Consider the following 17,232-nt stretch of genomic DNA (forward strand, 5'->3'; position numbering starts at 1 on the left):
AGTTGGTGGGACACACGGCGTAGCTGAGACTCAAGTTACTCAGACTGTAGGGGGCGAAAAACAGCTCCCAGGCAGCTCAGGGTGGGTGAGGCAGCTCCTGCTGAGCCAGGGCAGTGCTCCAGAGAAAGGTGCAGCCAACACCCACAGCACCTAGGGGATGGGTGCGTCATCTTAGTGACGGGGACCTAGTCTGTGCACCAGCAGCATCTGCTGCTGTCAGTAATTTCAAAAAAATATTAAACAACATATGAGCCAAACAAAACACACCTGAAGGACCTTTTTATCCAGCCAGTGGCCATTTGCACCCTCTGTATGGATACTCCCAGAATCCAGGTGCAATGAATCAACGTATTAAAAGTGTTTACTACAAGGCTGCCCCCACCTTTTTTTGAGACCTTGGCTGCACTGCAGAGAATTCAGCAGATATGCAACATACACCATTCCATCTCCAAGTGTAGTCTGAAACACAACACACGACATTAACTGAAACACAAGCCTGTTCTCTGGGGTTTTATTTTGATGCAACACTGCTTCCAGTGAAGGGAGACCCGGAAACAAGAGTGGTGGACTTCTTTTAATTTGTAACACAAAAGATTGTATTGATCCTTACCGAAGAATTGAAAATAAACTATGGGGAGGGAAACTGCTGAGCCCAAACCAGCGTGGCTGATGGGCAGCGTGTCTGACATCCACGCAGTTCTGTCACAGCTTAAGGGAGGGTTTATTTGCTGGCTCCTCCTGTGATTCTGATATGGGCAGCTCTGGAACTGGAGCAGTATTGATTTTTCTTGTTTGCTACGCATTCTTTTAAAAATAACTGAATCTAATCCCGTTTGGGTTAGCATAACAGGAAAGTAATCATCTGTTCCTGAGAGTAAAATAAAATCTGATCCAAAAAACTCTACCAACATTCTATTTCAATTCTTTGGAGCAGGTTTTCCATTTTACTGATAAGTTAAAGCCTTCATTATGGTGAAGGTTTCTCTGTCTGCCGCCTATTAGCAGCTGGGCTGCTTTACTGGTCTCCTTTGTTTCCAAAAGACCTCTCGCTTCCCCATTGTCCAGGTGTCATTGTCAGCTGAGGTGTTTTTCCTCGGGTCTGAAGACACTCTACAGCTTCGTGTTTTTCCTTTTTCAGATATTCCCCATTTGCTTTTTTTTTTTCATTCAGCACAACATCCCAGGGGGGTGCAAATGTTGGATGAGAGAGCTGTTATGTGGGGCAGTGATCTGGCAGTCTCCCCAGGTGTCTCTGCTGCCCTGGGGTGATTTAATAAGTGCTCCGAATCATCCTCTGCTGATCTTCTCTGTCCCTAGCTGGTAAGGCTGAGTGAATGCCCCAGATTAATTACCAGCTCCAGCCCTTAGCTGTCCTCTGGCCCTTCCTTCCCATGGCGGGTCCTAAATTTGGCTGTACAGTAGAATTACCTGGGAAGACTGTTAAAAACCTAACTCCTGGGCCCTACTTGAGACCTGCCAAATCAGAATTTACCCAAGGATGAGGTTCAGGAATCTTTAATGAGCTTCCCACCACCCAGCCCCTGTGTCCTCTACCCAGAATGGTGTGATTTCAGCCTAAGATAATGTGAACTAGAGGCACCTGACCTGGAAGAAGCCAAATGGAAGTTTGTGCAAGAAGATGAAAAGAGCTTTTATACTCTTCTCTGAGGCCATCCCAGGTGGGGATGGGGTGGAGGTGGAGGTGCAGAATAGCCAAATTACCCTGCTTGCTGCTTACCTGTTCTCATTCAACCATCCATCCATCCATTCAATCAGATGCTCAGATATTGAGCTCATGCCCTATGTATAAGACCCTGGCCTATGTGAGCTGTAAAGAGGGAATACCTTGGACCCTGCCCTCCAAGAGCTCACAATTCTTAGATGGTGCTAGCCCAGTGATTCCCCAAGGGGAAGCTGAACTGATCTCACTTCTTAAAAAGAGCAAGCAGGAATCAGCGCAGAGTCTTCACCAGGCAAGAAAATAGTAACATTAATTTTTCCCATCATATTGATTTTCCTAAATATGGTAGATAAAATTGGTTTTTAATTTATAGTAATGATATAAAATTTTCCTTTAAAATAAGCCTACTGATTAACACCACAATGTGCTATCACTACATAATCATTTGAATAGTTATAATTTAAAAGACTGAGTACCAAGTGTGGGTGAGGATGTGGACCAACCGGAGCTCTCATCACTGTGGGTGGTAGTGTAAATAGGTGTAAAGCCACTTTGGAAAACTGACAGTTTCCTATAATGTTATACAAATACTATACAATCCAGCATTTCCCTTCCTCAGAATTTACCTAAGAGGAATGAAAACATATGTCCACACAAAGACTTCTACACAATTGTTCTTAGCAACGTTATTCATATTATTAAAAGCTGGAAAAAGCCAAGGTGTCCATCAACAAGAAGATGGTTAAACACGCTAGTCATCATCCATACTCTGGAATACTGCTCAGCGTTAAAGAAAAAAAAAAGAGAAGAGGCTACTGCTCCTTGCTACAATATAGATGATTCTCAAAAATACTGAGCAAAAGAAGTCGGACACAAAAGAGTACATATTTAGGATTCCACTTATATGAAACTGTAGGCATAGCTTAATCTATAGTGATAGAAAGCAGATGAGTGTTTGCCTGGAGCCAGGGGTGTGGGAGGGGGAGGAATTGACTGGTAGGGGCACAAGGGAACTTTTGTGTGTGTGTGCGTTTATTTTATTTTTTAATTTAATTTATTTATACAGCAGGTTCTTATTAGTCATCAATGTTATACACATCAGTGTATACATGTCAATCCCAATAGTCCAATTCATCACACCACCACCACCACCACCCACTGCTTTCCCCCCTTGGTGTCCATACGTTTGTTCTCTACATCTGTGTCTCTATTTCTGCCCTGCAAACCGGTTCATCTGTACCATTTTTCTAGATTCCGCATATATGCATTAATATACGATATTTGTTTTTCTCTTTCTGACTTACTTCACTCTGTATGACAGACTCTAGATGCATCCGCGTCTCTACAAATGACCCAATTTCGTTCCTTTTTATGGCTGAGTAATATTCCATTGTATCTATGTACCACATCTTCTTTATCCATTCGTCTGTCGATGGGCATTCAGGTTGCTTCCATGACCTAGCTATTGTAAATAGTGCTGCAATGAACATTGGGGTACATATGTCTTTTTGAATTATAGTTTTCTCAGGGTATATGCCCAGTAGTGGGATTGCTGGATCATACGGTAATTCTATTTTTAGTTTTTTAAGGAACCTCCATACTGTTCTCCATAGTGGCTGTATCAATTGACATTCCCACCAACAGTGCAAGAGGGTTCCCTTTTCTCCACACCCTCTCCAGCATTTGTTGTTTGTAGATTTTCTGATGATGCCCATTCTGACTGGTGTGAGGTGATACCTCATTGTAGTTTTGATTTGCATTTCTCTAACAATTAGTGATGTTGAGCAGCTTTTCATGTGCCTCTTGGCCATCTGTATGCCTTCTTTGGAGAAATGTCTATTCTGCCCATTTTTGGATTGGGTTGTTTGTTTTTTAATATTGAGCTGCATGAGCTGTTTATATATTTTGGAGATTAATCCTTTGTCCGTTGATTCGTTTCCAAATATTTTCTCCCATTCTGATGGTTGTCTTTTTGTCTCGTGTATGGTTTCCTTTGCTGTGCAAAAAGCTTTGAAGTTTCATTAGGTCCCATTTGTTAATTTTTGTTTTATTTCCATTACTCTAGGAGGTGGATCAAAAAAGATTTTGCTGTGATTTATGTCAAAGAGTGTTCTTCCTATGTTTTCCTCTAAGAGTTTTATAGTGGCCAGTCTAACATTTAGGTCTCTAATCCATTTTGAGTTTATTTTTGTGTATGGTGTTAGGGAGTGTTCTAATTTCATTCTTTTACATGTAGTTCTCCACTTTTCCCAGCACCATTTATTGAAGAGACTGTCTTTTCTCCATTGTATATCCTTGCCTCCTTTGTCATAGATTAGTTGACCATAGGTGCATGGGTTTATCTCTGGGCTCTCTATCCTGTTCTATTGATCTTTGCCTCTGTTTTTTTGCCAGTATCATATGGTCTTGATTACTGTAGCTTTGTAGTATAGTCTGAAGTCAGGGAGTCTGATTCCTCCAGCTACAAGGGAACTTTTTAAGATGATAAACTTTTTTTTTTCAAATACATTTCTCTTTTTTTTTAATGTTTTTTATTTATTTATTTTATTTATTTATTTTTAGCTGCATTAGGTCTTTGTTGCTGCATGCAGGCTTTCTCTAGTTGTGGCGAGTGGGGGCTACTCTTCGTTGCAGTGCACAGGCTTCTCATCACAGTGGTTTCTCTTGTTACGGAGCACGGGCTCCAGGCACCCGGGCTTCAGTAGTTGTGACAGGTGGGCTCAGTAGTTTTGGCTCGCGAGCTCTAGAGTGCAGGCTCAGTAGTTGTCACGCTCGGACTTAGTTGCTCCATGGCATGTGGTATCTTCCTGGACAAGGGCTTGAGCCCATGTCCCCTGCATTGTCAGACGGACTCTTAACCACTGTGCCATCAGGGAAGCCTGATGATAAACTTTTTAAGTGTTCTGTATATTAATATGGTAGTGGTTACAATTGTATATATGTATTTGCAAAAACTCATCAAACTGTTTAAAATGAGTGTATGTTAATTATACCTCAATAAAATAGATGTATTAAATGATACTCAACAGGGCAGAAATCATGAAGTTGGTAGTTGAATGCCCGGTAGTGGTACTCAGGTATGTGGTAGACAGTGGACAGTATCCTAAAAGATGTGCACATGAAATGCTGTGAAACTTCAGAGGGAGGAAAAAGTTCTTCAAATGGGAAGATGGGAGAGTGCTGGGACCTTCATATAATAGGTAACATATATAATAGGTAACATTTCTGCTGAGCCTCTGAGAAAAAGTAGAGAGCGTGTGGGGCAAGAATGAATATCAAAGTGAAATTGGGTTGAAATTAATATAAGGGGCCTGAGATGGGGGAGGGGAGGAGTCCCTAAAAAAGCCACATGCACCCTGGGGAAACAGGAAGAATGGGGGCGACCCCACCACTTTGGCCTTTATGACGTCAATTCAGTGAAACCTGGACATAAGGGCTTCAGCACCAGCTGGTGCAGTCACCAATTTCCCCCTCCGCCCTCTGCTCTGAGAATTGGAGTGGCAGCAAAGTAAACGCAGGGCCAGGACCAGGGTGGAGCAGTCCAGGCGCCCAGAGCAAGCACGATGGGAGGCAGGGTCCCACAAAGGCTGAGCCCTCACTAACAGGCCCCGAGAGTGAGTGCCTCGCATCCTCATCCTGCTTTCTGGTTATCTGGGAGCAGGAGCCCTGGTGACTCATTCTTTCCTAGCCATTCTGAGTGCCCCCTGCAGGCCAGGCACTGTGTTAGATGGCGTATTAGATACAAGTCCTCAGGGGGCTCACAGTCTAGCAAGAAGGGGAAAAACAAGTGTGAGAGGAGAAACCCGGTGGCCGTGGGTTCTCAGAGGAAAGACACTGGACCCAGACTGGGAGGGGGTGGTCAGCAAACTTTTGGAAAAAATGAAACCTCAGTTATGATTTGAAGGAGATAAATCCAAGAGAGGGTGTAGGGCAGTCCCTTCTCAACCTGCCTCGTCTAGGATTTGGAGTTTGGCCTTAGAAACCAAGAGCCTACCCCGGCACTGACTTGCAACAGCTGATGTGACTCTTTCCCTCCATCCCCATGCCTCTGTAGGTTTGTGATGTGGCCAAGGAAGCCCTACAGTGCCCCCCTGTCCCAGGTGGAATCCATCCCAGTAACCTTGGCATCTGTCAGCTTGGCAGCAGTCCCAGCAATAGAGTCCCCTGAGATGGATCTGAGTGATTTTGTTAAGTAAGTGCAAAGGCAAAGCCAGAATGGATTTCTTTAAATAGCATTCTTTTCTCTACACTGACTTACATTCTCAAACTCGTCTTTCATGTATTCATCCAGCAGTTTAATGAGTGCCTTCTCTGTGTTAGGCCCTGGAGGGGGCATCTGGGATACAGAGTTGAAAGTCATCTCTGCTCTCAGGGGATCATAGCCTCCTGAGTCCTGAGGGACTGAGCCCTTCTGATCATGTTGCCCTCTCCATCTGCCAAGCCAGGGTCAGGTCAAGGGTAGAAAGCAGAAAAGGATATGACAATTGGCCATGTGTTATATTCTCACAATAAAATGTTCCGGCCTTGGGGACACACCCAAGTTATCTGAAGAACTGCCAGAGCTTCTGAGAACTTTCTGTAAGTCAGACAAGGGCTTGATAGCCCAGGAAAAGAAGAGTTGGGGCCTATGGAAAATGGATGAGTTTGATGCCCTAGACTGCATGTTTGGGGGCAGGTAGTAACAGAGCACTGACCAGCTGACCCTTGAGAAACGTGTCCCTTGAATGAGAACCCCACTTATTCTTTGGGGTGCCGTAGAAGGGAGAGGAAGACAGGGCCATCATGCAGCTGAAAACTGTGTTGTGATGCTTGCCAAATGAGTGATTCTCCACATTTTCATTAAACTCCCCAGGACTATCCTTGTGGATGAAGAAGTTGGATCTGAAGAAAGAGAGACCAAAAAAGCACAGGTGTCCATCATGGCGGTCTCAGATGTATGGTTTCCTTTCCCTGGGGCGGGTGGGCTGCACATCTTTATCCGGGTTCCTTCCCAACCAAACACCCACAGAACCAACACCTCAGTGAGAACCCAGACACCTCAGCAAATGGTGTAATGGAAAAGCCATTTACCTCTAACCTTGGCGGTCTTGTGCTCTTCCCAGCCCCTAGATAGAGGCTACAAGAGGAGAACTGTCTTCCATAGTAAAAACAAAGAGTAGATTGAGAGAGTTTACAAATTCATACTCTTAAATTCTCCTTCTAGAATGATGACCTAAGGAAATCATCAGAAATACAAAGATGTATGTACAAAGGTGTGTGTTAAAACGGTTTAGAAATAGCAAAAAATTAGGAAAATTACTGTATGTCCATGATAATATGCAATCTTTTAAATAAGGTTTGTCTCAATATTGGCAGAGTCGGGGAAAGCAAGCATTTTCACACTTCGTAGGTAGGAGTATGAATTGGTGTAGCCTCTATTACATGCAATCTGGCAGGTGTATCAAAATTTTAAATGCACAATTCCTCTGCTAGAATATTATTCTCCAGATGCAACTTTATGTTTACATAAAGACGTGTAACTATCCTTGTACACTGCAGCTTTGTTGGTAAAAGCAAGAAAAATTGGAAACGACTTAATTCCCCCAGTAGGAGACTGGTCGAATAAACTAAATTACATCTACACAAGACAGTACTATGAAATCCATTTTAGAAAATGAAAAAGTTCTCTCTTTACTGATTTGGAGCAATCTCTGATATATTAAGTAAAAAATACTACATGTTCTGTTTTTTAAAGTATTTTAAATGATGCTTGTAAAGAATATTTAGTCATATGGGAAGGTATCATTCATGCTATAATGTTAACTGAAAAAATCAGAATACAAATATATATACATATATACTCACTCTATACACACACACATATATATCTGCAGAATAATCTAACGATGGATTTGTATTTCTTTCTTTGAAGCTTTCTGTATTTTCCACATTTTTTAGAATAAGTATGTGTGTGCATATAAAACACTTGTCTTTTAAATGTTAATTCTTTTCTTTTGTATATATTTTGAAAGATGTCATAGAAAATTCAAGAATGCAGAAACATGAAAGCAAAAATTCTCAAAATCCCACCATTCATAGAAAAATTTCAGCAAATAACCTCCTAGATATCTCTGTTTGCATATGCAGATCTCTGAGTGAATTTATACACACTCACACTTGCAGGTGTGATACATAGGCCTGTGTAATATTACATAAATGGAACTGCTTTTTTACTCAGTAATATGTTGTGCACATCATCCCTGGTTTATAAATATACACTGCATCATCCTCCATGGATAGCAGTACCACACACACTTCGTTTAAAGTGATCCCCTAGTGATAGGTATTTAGTTTACTTCCAAAGTTTTGCTATTACAGAAAACACTGAAGTAAACATCCTTGTACATACATCTTGGACACCTCCCCAATTATCTCCGTAGGAAAAAAAAAAAGTGCTATTTTAAAAATATATACAACATACTTCATTTTTCTATCAGCTAGGGGGAGGAGCACGTTGATGACAAATTATGAATGTTTGCAAGTTTTTCCTCACACTTCTAATTCCCAGGGATTAAAAATGATCTCTGCTGAAACAGAAAGAATAGACACAAACCAGAGCCAGGCGGAGTTTCAGGAATCGCCATGGATCTTTGAACAGGATGAAATGTTTTCCATTGGGATAGAAGAAGTAAGTAACACCTCATGGGCCCTAGAGTCATCTGATACAATTCTTCTTACTGAGCCCCTGCCCCAAGTTAGAAATTTAAATTTGCCCGAGCACTGTTACTGCCTTATCATCATGTATTTTCAGGGTGCTAGGCTAGTCACCTTTCATAGAGTCAAACAAGGTAAAGTCAGGAATCAATCTGTAAATTGGCTGAACTTTAGCTTGCCCTTTGCAGGTTCTCATATGGAATGACTTTCTCTGCAGGTGTTTGATATTTTGCCTCTTTATGGAGTGCTGCGGCCACACAGTAGCCACCAGATATCTTTCACCTTCTATGGACACTGTGACATCATTGCACAGGCTAAAGCTCTGTGTGAAGTGGAAGGAGGGCCCACCTATGAGATAATACTAAGGGGAGAGGCCTCCCTGGTCAACTATTCCTTTGACACCAAGGACATTAACTGTGGATTACAGGTATTGCCAGCCATCGGGAGGAGATTTTCTGGGTTTGCCTTAAACATCGGTCATAGTCTTTGTGCTCTCATCTCTCCTGGAACCCCAGTCAGCATAGTCTCACCATCACCCCTATCCTTGACCCCTAAAAGCTGCTTCCTAAGCCTGATCATCCCCCCACTGCCAACCATTTGCCAGACATTTTCACTTGCTTTTCTCATTGTCTCCTCAAATTCTGCATGTTAGACACTAAAATTTGCATCTTTATTCTCAGTCCAAAAGCCCATTCCACCCTCTTTGTTTCTTTCAATAGGACTACTCCCTTCTCAGTCCCTTGAGTTTACGAACTCCAAGGAATTTTCCACTGCATTCTGTCCTTCAGCTCCCCACATCCTTACAGGCCCGGGGTTTGCTAATTCATCAAGCATAATTCCTCTGAGTTGGTTTTCCCTTCCCATCACCACTGCGATTATCACACTGCAGGATCTCAAGCCATGCCTAAATTATTACAGCAGTTCTTCTCAAGCTGTGATGTGCATACGAATCACCTGGGAATCTTGTTCAAGTGCAGATTCTGATTCAGTAGGTCCAGGGTGGAGCCTGAGAGTCTGCATTTCTGACAAGTTTCCAGGTGATGTCGATGCTGCTGGTCCACGGACCCATGGAAGCAAGGGATTACAGTGCATTTCTGGCTTCTATCAAAAACTGATCTAAATATCATTGCCAGGTAGATTTTCCCAAAATTACCTTGGGAAAGGAGCAAAAATGATTGCATAGAGAAAAGAGTATTGTTTTGTATAGTCAGAAGAACTGGGATGTTATCCTACTTTTACTCCCTACTGACTATGACCTTGGGCACATCACCTAACCTCTCCAAGTCTCATTATCCCTCATCTCTAAAACGGGAATGGGGTAGCAATTCCTATTTCACCAGATGGTTATGGTTACCTAAGTAAAGTGTCAGGTCAGTACTGTGCCTGAGTCAGAGAAGGCCTTCAGTCATGAGTCACTCTGTGGATCAGAGCCAGGTTCCTCCACCTGAGTAAGGGTATCCTAAGCCCCTCTATTAACTGATGCTCCATACATATTAAACTTTGTTTCTCATAATTTCGCATTATAAACTGCTCATTCATTTATGGCCAAGCTGGTTTACCCACTGGCCCTAATGCAGCCCAGCCCTTTCTGCTTCCATTTTTCCTATTATATTATCTATCTCATCCTCCGCTCTGCCAACTCCAAAGTCACACATACTGTAAGACCCAGCTCAACTCCATCCCTCAGTTATCTTCCTCTTACACTATATTCTCTTGGCACTTAGAGTCTTTGCCATACTATAATGTACTTTCTAAATCTTGCTTTGGAATAATTGTCAGTTAATTCCATGTCTGTACAACTTCTCTCCCCAATTAGAATTTGTGTTATGTACTCAGATACCATATCTCCTACCAAATATGAATGGGAATCAGACCCCCCATTATATAGCCACTGCATTATTTTTTTATTATTATTCAGTATTATTACTGAATTGTGTGTGTACATATATGTTTACAGGTTAAAGATTGTGCCTAAAATCAAATTCACCTAACACCTATTGACACCTTGTGCATTACTTTGACCAAATAGAATTTTCTTTCACTCCTTATCTCCAGGGTCTTCTGGGCAATTGGTTTTGGCTCAGCTCAGAGTGCTTCCTTTGTAGCAACTAGTTCTTCCCCTAGTTTGTCCTAAGAGCCTCCAAAGTGGCTTCAGTTTGTGGTTATTGGACCCTCTGAATTATGTTAGCAAAATCTCAGGAAAAAGAATATGGCTGGCCTATTACTCCCCTGTCTCTCCATAAAAATAGAAAAATTCATTCTAGAAAATTCTGAACTCAAATCTTATCTAAAAAAGCAAATCTTCGTAATATAAAAAAGCTTACTTTAAGATCCTCTAATATGAATTCTTTGTGGTGAAGAAACAGAGGTTCAGGAAGGTGAAATGCTCACCCCACAGCCGTACTAGACTAAATTTGTTGTTAGAAGACCTAAGACAGAGCCAGTCTCCAGGGTCTAGTGCTCCTCCCGCCCAGTAGGCACCTGGTTGTGATACTGAAATGTGGATTGGCCAGCATCTACCTCATGGAAAACGAAATCCGTGTCTGTGAGGCATGCTTGTCTCCCTGCCTTTGTCAGGATGACAGCAGCATCCCAGAGGGTGGGTGACAGAGGAGTCACTCTTCTCCTTCTTCTCTTCTTGAGCTGTTCGACCATGTCACAGAGAGTGAAATCACACTCAAGAACACTGGGAAAGTTGGCTTTGAGTTCAGCGTTCTGACTGACCTCCAGTCTTCACCAGACAACCTTCTGCCCGGAGTGCCACTCATCCAGCCTCTCTCAGTAAGTAGCCCATCCCCCCCAACCCATGAGGGCCACCTGATGATGGTAGGAGGGGCCCAAACCCAAACCTGCAAGCCACACCCCAGGGGCTGAGATTATGCTAAACATTCACTGCCAGGATTATGGGTGTGATTTTTTTTTTTTTTAATTAAAACTAACAAGCTCTCAGAGACAAGAAAAATAAATATATCCAAGCCCTTCCTTCATTCATTAAACAACTATTTAGTGTGTCCTCCATTAGCCAGGCACTGTTCAGGCACCAGGGGTTAAACAGTGAACAAGATATGCAATCCCATGGATTTGTTTTTCATGATTATAAGAATAGTTTATTTCCACTTATGTCCTCACACTTCCCTTGTAATTCCTTGAAGCCGAGGGCCTGCTCTACTCTGACTACAACAAATAAAAGCAGCTTTTTGCTAGCAGTAGTGAAAACACCAGTAGACTGCAGTGAGCCGTATTGGTTTTAGAAGCAAATGGAAGAGATGGTTCCTTGTACATATTATGTTAATCTAACAGTTTTAAGGAATTTTTGTCGAGTTCATCTCATCATGAAAATAATACATAATTGTTATAGAAAAATTGAAAGGTATGAAAAAGGATAAAGAATGAAATTATAATTGTTCATCATCTTACAATCCAAAGATAAAAGTGCTGTCATCTTGGGTGATAGAGTCTATTCTTCCCCTAAATTATCACATATATTTGGGTCTATTGCTAGTTTCTCTGTTCTTTATTGATCTGTTTGCCAGTACCTACATCCATAATATACTATTTTAAGTGTTATAGCTTTAAAATACATCTTAATGTCTATTACGTCAACTCCCTTTTAATTCTTCTTTTTCCAATTTATCTTAGATATTCTTTTGAATTTTACGTTTATGTTCTTCCTAAGTTGAATGCCTACTTTTCTTTCTTTCTTAATTAATAATGAAAAAATGTGAGTACACATTTGCCTGAGTACACCTTTAGCTCCATCTCATAATTTTAAAGAAAATTATAGATTGAAAAAAGGAAGTTAACTTTGCATATTTCATACATTTTAATATCAGCCATTATAATTTTAATTATTTTCTAAGTTGTCTAGAATTGTAGTTTTATCTACAAGTGTAATTTTAAAGTATATTTTTCTCTTTTTCAAATTTCCAAATGACTCAGCTTTTTCTTTTTGTTATTGAAACTCTTGTTAATGTGAAGTTAATACTGAGTTTTTCATATCATGGCCAGGTAATATGACCTTCTGAATTCCTACTTTTATTAGTTTGTTAATATATTTTAGTGGTCTAAAATGATTTTTTAATACCAGTGAATGTTTGGAAACAATGTTGTCTGGACTATAGAATGCAGATTATGATGAATCTTTATTAAATTAACCTCTATTAAATTATATTATCCAAATCTTGTATCCCTTTTTCTGTTTAATTATTCTAAGACTAAGAATGGTATATAAAAAGTTTTCTAAGACTAAGAATGGTTTATAAAGGGTTTTGGTATATAAAAGACTAAAAATGGTATATAAAAAAATATATAAATTTTTGTTTTATCCATTTTCATTTCTGTCTCATTTAACACACAAGATTTAATGACTATTAAGTGTTCATCCTGCACTGTATATTTTATCTATTTTAAATTGCCACTTTCTTCCCTTTTAATGCTTTTTACTTTGAATTCTTTGTTTGGTATTAATATTGTGTCTTTCGAAGTACCATATTAGCTATCTTTCACAAGGCTTGGTATGTTGTGTTTTTATTGTGGTTCAGTTCTATACATTTCATAGTAATCACAAGTATATCTTTTTCTTTGGCTGTGGGTTCACTCCGAGGATATGTCTTTCATTTATTATATCTTCAAGTATTGCTTCTCCCCTATTTTCTCCAGTCTTTTCTGCTAAAGCAACTTTTAGACATATGTTGGACCTTCTCATTCTGTCCATGTTTCTAAACCTATATGTCACATGTGTATCTCTTTACTCTTTATCTCTCTAAACTGCATTCAAGATAATTACCTCAGCTCTTTCAGTTAACTAATTTTCTTTTCAACTGAGTATGATCTACTGTTTATACTCTGCATTCCTAACCCTACTCTGCATTCCTAATTTCAGTGATCATATTTTTCATTTCAAAAATTCCACCTGTTATTCACCTCTTTCATTGGGATTTTAATTTCTTCATTTATCACTAATCATTTTGTAGATTCTTTTAAATTATTCTAATTGAGTTATTAGGGATGCCATTATTCCTATTTGTGTGACTGTTAACTCTCTTTCATTATCAATGCTTTCCCTGTATGATATGTAATTTTTGACTTGGGATCATCTTCCACTGAGACCGTTTTCTCTGTGACAGCCTCATTCACCCTGGATTGCAGGGTGATGCTACAATAGTGTTGCAGTTGTTTTTGCCAGGTACCCCAAGGGGTCAGATTTTGAGTTAATGTTTGTTTTCTTTCTTATTGGAGTATAGTTGCTTTACTTGAGTTAATGTTTTGACCTGGATTAACCACAGTGATCTGTCAGTGTATGTGAAGACTCCATGCACATGCATGATACAGGCTTGAGCATTCTGTATCCCATAGGATACATATTTTCCCCACCTAGGATCCCAGAGAGATACAAGCTTCCTTGATTCTTCCCTGAAGTGCAGAGAAATAACAGGAGCGGCCACCCTTCATGGCTCCAGCCTCGTGCAGGGATTTGCCAGGTGTGCCCACCTCACATGGGTCCAGGCTGCATCCCTCTATTTCAGTCCTTGGGTGGTAGGGACTGTAGTTGGGTCTGATGTCACCCGTGGTCACCAAGTAAAGGCTCTGAACTTAACCACACTGGCTAGGTTCCATCTGTTTCTTTTGCACATCAGAGGATCTGTTTTCTTTCAAGCTCACTATATATTGAAAGAGAGTTTTGTTGTTGCCTTTGTTGTTGTTGTGCCTTATACAGAATATCCTTACACTTGTAGCATGAGAGGGAGCTATAACAGTGCAGTCACCAGCATTTTCAGAACCAGAAGTAGGAGGATTTTTCATCCCCATATACTTTTTCCTGGTTTGGGGTTACTCCCTGTCCCTGACTCTCTGCTCCTGCTGTTTACACACGGTGGCTTCTTGAATCTCATTGATACCATGGATTAGATATTATCTTATTTTTTCTTCTTTCTTATAGGAACTCATAGAATATATTTGCTCTTATTCCTCAGAATCATCCCTGTGTCATGGGTCCCCAGGATCATCCCCCAGGTTTAACGATTCTCTAGGGGGACTCACCAATAAGTTGTACTGGTGACTATGATTTATTCCAGCCAAAGAATACAAGTAAAATCAGCAAAGGGAAAAAGCACATAGAGCAAAGTTCAGAAGAAACCCGGTGCAGGCATCCAAGAATTCTCTCCCGGTGGAGTCACGCAAGATGCTCCTAATCCCCCAGCAATGAGCTGTGACTACACAATATGAGAGCTACCACAGAAGCCCACTGGAGACTCAGTGCCAGTGGGGCCCAGTCACACAGACACCCTCTGCCTGGCACATACCAAAATTCCAGTCTCCCAGAAAGAAAACAGGTGTTCAGCATAAACCATAGTTATTTGCACAAAAAGTTGAGGCACAGTGAGCCATTCTTGCCAACTTTGCAAGCAGGCCTTTCTAAGAGTAGTAGCTTTAGGACTGCTATGTTAACTCTTTTTTGTACTTCCCCCTTCTTTTGAACTGGGCGTTGTTTTTATGGTTCCGAATGGGATTTTTTTCTCTGTATGTTTTTTCTTTTCTATATTTACCAGATTTCCTGCTATAAGGCCAGATTCTTATAATGAAAACAAGTGTTTACAGAGTCCTGCAGTGTACATGAATGCTTGAACATATAACTAGATAGAGAAAAATTTTCCACCAGAATAACATAAGAGAACTATTGGTTATTGGGAAAATACATTGTTACTGCTCAAGATAAAAGCTGAGACCCACCCCACTACCCTCCAGGGCACTGAGTGCAGGAAGAAAGAGAATTTTGTAGGAAACAAGAGAATTTTGTGGATTGCTCAAGAGAGGGGTGAGGAGAAGAGAGAATGAGCGTGGGAGGGTGAATCCTGGGAAACACTGCACACTGCAATTTGACTCCACCTTATAACACTCCCCACATACACACTCACACTCACACATTCCATAAAATGTGCAGAATTTCATAGAATGCTTCATGTGAGTGAGTGCATTGTGAAATTTGGTGACAAGGCTCAGTTCTGTTCAGTGAAGCAGATAGCATGTAAGGAAGTAAGAGAGTGGAGGCCAAGGGAAGCAAGAGAATTAGGCAATGGCTTATCATAGAAATGATGGCAATGATTTTTAACTGTCACAGGCACTTTGAGGGTTGGAGATAAGTTTATTAACACTAGTGGGCTCATGGACCCCCATGGTGTGTGTGGGTGTGTATGTGTATTTAAATAAAATATGGATTGATATCCACCAATCAGTGTTAATCATTATTTATGTGTCAGTAGTCAGCACTAGTGATCTTATTAAATTTTTTCTTGTCTTCATGCTCTAATTTTTCTTCAAAGAATATATATTACTTGTAACATCAGAAAACAATAAAATATGTTCAAAATTATGAGGCCCCTTCAAGAATGACTTTTAAAACACTTCTAAATAGCTTGAACCTATACTAGCATTTTTCCCTAGTTTTGTTTTTCAATGTTGGCTCCTTTTTGGAATTAAAAAAATTTTTTTTATTGGGGTAGAGTTGATTTACAATGTTGTATTAGTTTCAGGTGTACAGCAAAGTGATTCTGTTATACATATATCCACTCTTTTTTAGATTCTTTTCCTGTATAGGCCATTACAGAGTACTGAGTAGAGTTCCCTGGGCTATACAATAGGTCCGTATTAGTTATCTGTTTTATGTGTAGTAGTATGTATATGTCAATCCCAGTCTCCCAATTTATCCCTATAAATATCAGTTAAGTCCATCTTGTTTAATGTATCATTTAAAACTTGTGTTTCCTTATTTGTTTTCAATTTGGATGATCTGTCCATTGTTGAAAGGGGTGTTAAAGTCCCCTACTATGATTGTGTTACTGTCAATTTCCCCTTTTATGGTTGTTAGCATTTGCCTTATGTATTGAGGTGCTCCTATATTGGGTGCATAAATATTTACAATTGTTATATCTTCTTCTTGGATTGATCCCTTGATCATTCTGTAGTGTCCTTCTTTGTCTCTTGTAATAGCATTTATTTTAAAGTCTACTTTGTCTGATATGAGAATTGCTACTCCAGCTTTCTTTTGATTTCCATTTGCATGGAATATCTTTTTCCATCCCCTCACTTTCAGTCTGTATGTGTCCTTAGGTCTGAAGTGTGTCTCTTCTAGACAGCATATGTATGGGTCTTGTTTTTGTATCCATTCAGCCAGTTTGTGTCTTTTGGTTGGAGCATTTAATCCATTTACATTTAAGGCCGTTATCGATATGTATGTTCCTATTACCATTTCTTAATTGTTTTTAGCTTGCTATTGTAGGTGTTTTCCTTCTCTTGTGTTTCCTGCCTAGAGAAGGTCCTTTAGCATTTGTTGTAAACCTGGTTTGGTGGTGCTGAATTCTCTTAGCTTTTGCTTGTCTGTAAAGGTTTTAATTTCTCCGTCAAATCTGCATGAGATCCTTGCTGGGTAGAGTGATCTTGGTTGTAGGTTTTTCCCTTCCATCACTTTAAATATGTCCTGCCACTCCCTTCTGGCGCACAGAGTTTCTGCTGAAAGATCACCTGTTAACCTTATGGGGATTCCCTTCTGTGTTATTTGTTGTTTTTCCCTTGCTGCTTTTAATATTTTTTCTTTATATTTAATTTTTGATAGTTTGATTAATATGTGTCTTGGCATGTTTCTCCTTGGATTTATCCTGTATGGGACTCTCTGTAGTATATTTTGGAGTATCTGTGCCCTTATTATGATTTTAGGCAGCCTCTCTGCTAATGGGTGGGGTTGTGTTCCTGTGTTGCTAGTTGTTTGGCATAGAGTATCCAGCACTGTAGCTTGCTGGTCATTGAGTGGAGCTGGGTCTTAGCGTTGAGATGGAGATCTCTGAGAGAGCTTTCGCCGTTTGATA

At 40.3% G+C, this 17,232-nt stretch overlaps 1 protein-coding gene across 1 annotated transcript in view; it reads left to right on the forward strand.

Annotated features, from left to right (window-relative positions):
* Window positions 1-17,232, forward strand: part of HYDIN (HYDIN axonemal central pair apparatus protein) — a 431,085-nt gene that overhangs the window by 284,618 nt on the left and 129,235 nt on the right. Inside the window, exons 25-29 of the mRNA XM_024735584.1 lie at window positions 5,736-5,873; window positions 6,534-6,615; window positions 8,229-8,348; window positions 8,592-8,801; window positions 11,018-11,155. Coding sequence (XP_024591352.1) covers window positions 5,736-5,873; window positions 6,534-6,615; window positions 8,229-8,348; window positions 8,592-8,801; window positions 11,018-11,155 — 688 coding nt within the window. The remainder of the gene's footprint in view (window positions 1-5,735; window positions 5,874-6,533; window positions 6,616-8,228; window positions 8,349-8,591; window positions 8,802-11,017; window positions 11,156-17,232) is intronic.

The sequence above is a fragment of the Neophocaena asiaeorientalis genome, unplaced genomic scaffold (genome assembly GCF_003031525.2).
Source record: "Neophocaena asiaeorientalis asiaeorientalis breed wild unplaced genomic scaffold, Neophocaena_asiaeorientalis_V1.1 scaffold40, whole genome shotgun sequence".
Classification (NCBI taxonomy): domain Eukaryota; kingdom Metazoa; phylum Chordata; class Mammalia; order Artiodactyla; family Phocoenidae; genus Neophocaena; species Neophocaena asiaeorientalis.